Source organism: Adiantum capillus-veneris, chromosome 2 (genome assembly GCF_014529385.1).
Source record: "Adiantum capillus-veneris isolate H3 chromosome 2, ASM1452938v2, whole genome shotgun sequence".
Lineage (NCBI taxonomy): Eukaryota > Viridiplantae > Streptophyta > Polypodiopsida > Polypodiales > Pteridaceae > Adiantum > Adiantum capillus-veneris.
In genome coordinates this window covers 71,937,278-71,944,769 of record NC_140932.1, presented here as the reverse complement: position 1 = coordinate 71,944,769, position 7,492 = coordinate 71,937,278, and the positions used below count along the sequence as shown (strand labels likewise).

The window sequence follows — 7,492 nt, the reverse complement described above, 5'->3', positions numbered from 1 at the left end:
TATGCTGCTTACTATATGCAAGGGTTGTAAATCATTTAAGGAGCTTCGCACTTTCAACAGACAAACCTATGCCACTTTCAAGGAAGCTTACAGTGCCAAAGGTTTGCTACAAAATGATGATGAATGGTTTGTGTTTGCAAGAGGCATCATGTACAACTACCAACTTGCAATTACGATAACTATTTGTTATGATCTTAGTATTTTGTGAGCCGTTATCTCCAAGTACAATGTGGCACTGATTCTCCTTAGAGATTTCTGAGGATTATGTTTATGATTTGCATGAATGTACAAGTGATGAGGGTGTATGTCATGAGATAGCTAAGAATCAAGCATTATGTAGCTTGGAGTCTCTGCTTCAATCGTATGGGAAACGACTTTGTGACTACTCTGGGATGCCCGAAGTAGACCGTTCTGTATTATCTGAATGTAGGAGTGGTTTGATAGCAGAAGAGAGGATGTTCAATGCAAACGAGCAAATGACACTAGCCATTCGTATGGAAGCATCTTTGAATTGTGAACAAAGAGCTACTTATAACGAAATCATGCAAGCAATTGACTCATCAAATGGGACAGTTTTCAATTTTTTTCTTTGATGGACCCGATGGGACTGGGAAGACTTATCTCTATAATGCACTACTTTGTCGTGTACATGGTCAATAGAATGTCGCTTTAGCATGTGACTTTGCAAAATGGATACTAGACATTGACAATGGGAATGTATATCATGGGGATTTACTTGATACTATAGCATTTCCATGTAGTATGATACTCAAAGATAACGATGTTCAAGGCTTAATTCACTATATATAGTGACTTACAAAATGTCCAAAGACATGCAAGCTTCTTTAGGGACAGAGGTATTCTTGCACTACGCAATAAGGATGTTTCCATAATCAATGACTTGGCTATGCATAAAATGAGAGGACTTGACAAAAAATACTTGAGTGCAGATCCTCTTTGTACATCAAATTGTAATGGTGGGTTATATCCAATAGAGTTTTTAAACTCATTGGATCTTGGTGGTGGCTTCCCACCACACTACTTTCACTTGAAAGAGAATGCTCCAATCATGCACCTTCGCAACCTGGATCCAAGACATGGTTTATGTAATAAGACGAGATTGATATGTAAGCATTTTTATCACAAGGTCATTGAGACGGAAGTAATCACAAGTTCTCATGTTGGAGACAATGTGTTCATACCAAGGATCGACTTTATCATAGGAAGTTCTCATGGATTACCTTTTGAAATGAGGCGCAAACAATTTCATGTGAGACTTATATTTGGAATGACCATCAACAAGGCACAAGGTCAAACACTTGGATTCTTAGGTTCGTACCTTGCTACACTTGTTTTTACCCATGGTCAACTCTATGTAGCCATGCCTCGCATGCGTTCTTCTACTGCCATAAAGATTTTGATAGATGGTGGTTAAACATCAATAGTAAATTCAAATGCAAATCCAATGGCTTGCAACCCAAACATTGACTACAAATAAAGACTGAAGATCAACAATGTTTAAGGTATCATACTATCTTTCATCCATGCATTACTCTGTCATTAATTGTTTGTTAAATGAAGTTTTATATTAATCCTAATTTCTATTTATTGTTTAAATATGGCCAACCAATATACAATCAAATACACAATGGATAGGATATTCGAATATATTCAAGGTAATTTGTTGAAACTTAACAAAAAAATGAGCCTCGCTTTAAATTTGAATGATTAAAGCATACTAATTGTGCTGTATGAAACATAGATTAACTTTTTTGGAAGTGCAAATAATGTTGTCCATACCTTAGAAGACTTTAATGTCATAAGGTATGGCTTTTTGATTATTATTATTATTTATGTCTTGCAATAGGTTTGGATTTTTCTTAGCATATTCTTTCTTTTTTGTAGAAAACACTAATATCCAACCCATCTATTGGTAGGTCCGTATAAGTCCACGTGCTATTTAGGACTCAAAGAATACTATCATGTTGACTTAGAGATAGACGAGACAACAGGAGGGTGTCATGTCTCTCTTAGAGAGATAGGGTATCCACAACCCATAAATGCACTACCTTCCTTTGGATTTGAAGCAAAGAATTGAAAATGTATGTTGTCGATGATACTCCAAGGCGGCTTGGACGAAGTGTGCAATACATTGGGCCTTGGGTGTTCCGAGTGCAAACCTGTGTCTATCGCAAGCTTCGCTCTCAACTTAAATGATGCCTTCTACAATGGGTTTGGTTTGATGGTGATCTCTTTTTGGGGTTGGGATTCCTTATGTTTTATCCCTTCTCTCTTATCAAGCTTCTTTTTTGCAACAAAACTAGTGGCTCCTATTTAGAATGAAAACCATGTTGCACTCTTTGAGCGCACACGTGTACCAGTAACTTATGAATACCCATGTGTGATTCATTTAATTTGTGTCATAGTAAGAGCGAGTACCGACGGGTCGCGCAAGCTAGTATACTATTATAAAAGAGGGAGGGATTCCCGGCCTCCCACCCCCCGACACATGGCACAAGCTCCATGATCAAACATGTCTGCCCTATAATCCCTGATCACAATGCGACAATGATCAATTACAACACCGTGTGTGTGTGTGTGTGTGTGTGTGTGTGAGAGAGAGAGAGAGAGAGAGAGAGAGAGAGAGAGAGAGAGAGCTTACAAGGGAACAGGAAGCCAATATACATGCTTGGCAAATGCATCACATGATTACAAAGTACCACCTCTTCTACAATCTGCACAAAAAGAAGCATTTAGAGATTTTGAGAGTTCGGCTGGCTAGAGAAAAAGCTGACCATCAAGAAATTCAAAATTTACATTCGAATTGGTAGTTTAAGTCTTTCTACGTATGCTTTTTAATTGTTTGCGTCACAACAGAGTATGCAACGTAACACTAATTTTACATCTGGACCACTAGAGTGGCTCATGTCGGATTCTGGAAATTGAGCATAGCTATTGAGTATTAGAGGAAAACTTCACAAAACTTATTCAACATCCATTATAGATGAAAACAAGGATTTGAGAGAAAATTGACTTAGAACTTTCATATTCTATAAAACTTAATTATTTAAAGTAGGTACTAGTAGTATAAAATTGCATTTCTGGACACCCATCAGATATCAAAACTGTTCCAAAAAAACTAGAATTTTGATATAACTATCACAAACCCATGTAAGTAATCCTCAATAGAGTTAGAGCCTCCTGCTTCTTTACTGTTTTATCGATCTTTGAAACATAACACCAAATCTTCAACGAACTTATTCCTTTAAGCTAGTTAACATTGCTAATCACTCAACAACTCTCCCTCCTACCTTTAAAAAGTCTCAATTCTTGAAACAACCCTCATGACTATCATTTTTCCAAAAAGGCCTCTTATAGCTGTCTAACCAACGAGCTACTTCAAAACTCTCTATGGTCATAAGAATGATCATCATTGCTTAACACTTGCATGCATCAACCTCACTAAAATTCATTTAAAAAAGAATGTCTATTGCTTCTGAAAATCAAATGACGTCTACAAAATCCTGCATATGCCTACTCAATAACACAATGCTAGCATCATGTACTCTTCCAGTGGAGAGTTGTGCAACCTTATGCAGATGGAGAGTCAGCAAAATATATTCACCATGCACCAGTGCTCTACTAGGTGATGAACCCCATGGACATCACATGTAATTGCAGTAGATGAGTCCTATAAGTAGCATGGCTGCACACTTACAAGATACTAACAGTTGGCATCATTGAGCTCCACACGATCACCGTAGCTACAAAAGACCATGCTGGCGAAAACCTACCAGCAATAACTGGCCAGCACTTGCAAGACATTTTTGGCTTTAAGACGGAATACCTGTGAATAAAGAACACTCCAGACCCCAAACAAAGGACATGGGATCATACTTGCTTAAATGACTACCGAAGATGCAAGCATGAAGCAACATGTACGTCTGGTTTCACCTAGTTTCACGAGGAGCACAAGATTGTGATGCAATGCATCCTTAGATGGGAAATTAGAGCTAGCATACAAGGTAAAACCCCTCTTTGCTTTGCAAAGCTCACACTTGCTAAATAAAGCAAATGTAGCTGAACCACCTCATCCCCTGCCTAAAAGTTGACAATGCATAATTTGAGGTTGCAATGAATGATCTCATATACAGACGACTCTCAATGCCATGTAGAGCAATGAGATTGTTCACCCACCAAGAAGAGGCACTCTCGCGAAGGGGCACAATGAAACACAATAAAACCACTTTCTGTACAGTCTTGCTCCAATCCCACCGAAGCTTTAAAAAAGCTACGTTTCTTCCCTAGATTCAAGAGAAATCCAAGACAGCCCAGTCAATTCGCGGCAGTCCCGCCGTTTTGCTTTCCACATTTCCTGCAGCCTTTCACATTGGCTGCTCCAATGTGCATTCAGCCTCATGATGTGTGCAAGGTGCCGTTTGCCTGCAAATTGTGCAGGCAAACAGTGAAAAGCAGACTGACTAATGGGACTACCTGTGCACATTCCCTCCCCTTCTGAACTCCAAAATCCGGCTCACATGCGATGTGAAAAGTAACTAAATAAATCTTAGCCACCCAAATGTAAGACTGAAGTGAAAGTCTGCCTTAGGACTCTTTATCTCTAAAAGGCCTGGTTTGGGTAGGCCAAAAAAATACAAAATCATCGCACCACTTGCCTATGCAAGCTCTTTTCCAGGTTTGTTCTGAGGCAAATGAGACAACACACCAAGTCCCCATACTATATCTACCGGGTCTACATCAGAGGAGCAACTCCAACCAGGATTAGAAGATCAAACAAGGCCAATAGATTTTAAAAGGTAGAACCATCAAGCACCATTATCAACACAACATAAAGTCCTAACACAGGACATACCTGAGCAGCACCAAACATAAAGCAACAGAGAGAATCAAAAGTAGGCCCATGCCCGTTCAAACACCAAGACGCATCATAGCCATTCAAATTGACAGAAGCCTACACATTTCTGCTCTGATAGTGAAGCCTGCAATCCAACCAACACACCACCAAACTTCAAAGAATCACTTGCACACTGATTCCCTTTCTGAGAGACTTGACGTAAAACTTCAAAGGCCATCAGATCTTCAAATAGTATGCACCATGAGCATTATGCTTCTGTCCGCATCAAGAAAGACATCATATGGCCTCTCTCTCTCTCTCTCTCTCTCTCTCTCTCTCTCTCTCTCTCTCTCTCTCTCTCTCACACACACACACACACACACACACACACCACACAAACTCAAAATACCATCTGGTCCACTCCCAAATATCCCCATCAAAGTAGAGACACGGTACATTGAAAAACCATCTCCTTCCATATGTGATACAGGGAAAAGAACAGCAAAAAGTCCTAGTGCCACCAGAATGCAATACAAAATGAATCAATCTACTGACGGAATTTTCATGGTGATTTGAGGACTACCTCCTACACAAGGCAGCCTTTCCCAAGACTGATACAAAATGTAGAAACTCGTAAAACAACAATAACATTGATGTACTTGAAGCTTCAAGAAAACAATCTCCAAAAAAGTCCAGATCTCACAAGAACAAGGGGATTTCCAATGAGCATTTCACGAAAACATGGCGATCTCCACTTTGCTGAGACACATACATACAAAAGTGTTGAGTTATCAAGTCCAATGATGTACATACATAAGCAAGATTTTAGATATTCACTCAGTCAATTCTCATCAACTCCACAACCTGTACGATCTCATTGCATGACTTAAACTGTTGATTTGCAAAAGAGCAAGATCTTTTTGATATCCATTCTCTATCGATTGTCAATCATCCTGTTGTAGCCTCCACTGTAGAGCGAGAATTCAAGTATTGGCTCAAGTTTATGGCACCAAAAACAAAGATATACTCTCAAAGCTCTTGCATGCTATTCCAAAAAAAATAGCACCCTTTACAAAGACGTGTAAAATGAGGTCATTGATTTCTTCAATGAAAGAGTGCACCACTATCCGCTACTTCTAGCATAAGCTATATGTATTTCATATCAAATTATCTCAAGGTAAACCCCCACAATCACATGCACCACATAATATCGCAAAATGCACTCTTGGCCTCTAGCTTTTGGCTTACAATACTCATGCATCTCAATCAGCAAGTAGACTTTTCTTTAATATAGGAGCCAATGCCATTCTTAGTCCCTATATCATACAAAGATAGACAATAGCCTTCCTACTAGCATCCATTTGATGTATAACTCTCCAAACATTGGACTCTTAGTCCCTATATCATACAAAGATAGACAATATCCATTTGATGTATAACACTCCAAACATTGGACCCTGAGGGCTCCAACATCACTAAAAGAGAAAGTACTTTTACACTCATCAAAGGACAATCAACTTGTAAATACCCTGGCTCAACTAGCACAATTAAGCTATCAATCTACTTTACACAATAGAACATTCTTTTCACGGACCTAATGAGCCTTTAAGCCTTGATAAGAACTGCATTCAATGCCATAAACCTGACCAATACTTGTATTCTCACCATGTGCAACTTTGAGCACATGTACTTGCTTGGTTCCAAAAGCTTTTTGCATACTTGTCTCATTCCATGACTCTAGCTACGGATCAAAGGCCATTAGAGCCACGTATGGTGCTCTCTCTCTCTCTCTCTCTCTCTCTCTCTCTCTCTCCAACACTAAACTGTCACACATACATACCCATCCGCTCTGTCTCCCGCGCGCGCGCACGCATACACACCCATCTGCTCTCTCTCTCTCTCTCTCTCTCTCTCTCTCAAACACACACTCAAGCTCGCGTACATACCCATCAGGAGGAAGCTGGAGCTTGAATGGAAGAGCGAAACCTGAAACCCGAAGGTTTAAAGTTGCCCTACTCACTGCGCCTTTCACTCCGGTTAGCCCACGAGAGAGAGAGAGAGAGAGAGAGATTTATAAAGTGGTGAAATAAGGTCCCTGTCACACATGTCCACCCGGACGTGTGTGCAAATGAGTTGGCGTTGGTGGGTTGTGGTGTCCGTTAGAGTGCGAAGGGAACCGGGATGAACCCCTCGCCCATCATGAAAAAGTGGCGGACATGCACAAAAAATGTGCACGAAAGGTTTTGAGCTGGGCACACGATCGTTAACACGGTTTAACTTCCGCCAATACAATACATCTGATTGGTGATTGATAATGTGGAAATTTTATAGATAATTAAACGTCCGTCTGTGTGTGTGTGTGTAAGGACATGGGTCCTATGGGCAAGGCCATCGGCACACGCATTACCACCACACTTTCACTGTTATCAGAGCTATTTTTGGGAGGAGGCTAAAAGCGGCTTACATGTGCGCGCGACGCCCTGCTTCTCCCCCACGTTCCGCAGACAACGACGTCTCGGGTGTGTACCAAAAAAGAAGACAAGTGCAATTTTCAGTGCGAGCAGCGCGTGGAGAAACAGCGACAGTCCCATCTACGCCCTCCACAGCGGGCGACCAAGGCAAACTCGACCGGCAACT

General features: G+C 40.5%; 1 protein-coding gene across 22 annotated transcripts; it reads right to left on the bottom strand.

The window, feature by feature from the left end:
* Positions 1 to 668: 668 nt before the first annotated feature.
* LOC147462964 (uncharacterized) lies at positions 669 to 6,902 on the bottom strand. 22 transcript variants are annotated; one of them, XM_086486427.1, is made up of 7 exons: positions 6,802 to 6,892; positions 4,874 to 5,000; positions 2,663 to 2,735; positions 2,440 to 2,551; positions 1,340 to 1,403; positions 1,203 to 1,241; positions 669 to 1,084 (listed from the first exon to the last, which is right to left on the bottom strand). In XM_086486427.1, the coding sequence occupies exons 2-6, from the start codon at positions 4,889 to 4,891 to the stop codon at positions 1,218 to 1,220; spliced, it is 291 nt and encodes a 96-aa protein (XP_086342553.1). In that variant the 5' UTR covers positions 4,892 to 5,000; positions 6,802 to 6,892; the 3' UTR covers positions 669 to 1,084; positions 1,203 to 1,217. The 22 variants fall into 22 exon arrangements, 5 of the variants coding, with proteins under 5 accessions (XP_086342553.1, XP_086342562.1, XP_086342527.1 ...); XM_086486436.1 differs by having other exon boundaries at positions 1,340 to 1,400; XR_015184797.1 differs by lacking the exon at positions 1,203 to 1,241 and having other exon boundaries at positions 1,242 to 1,403.
* Positions 6,903 to 7,492: the final 590 nt, after the last annotated feature.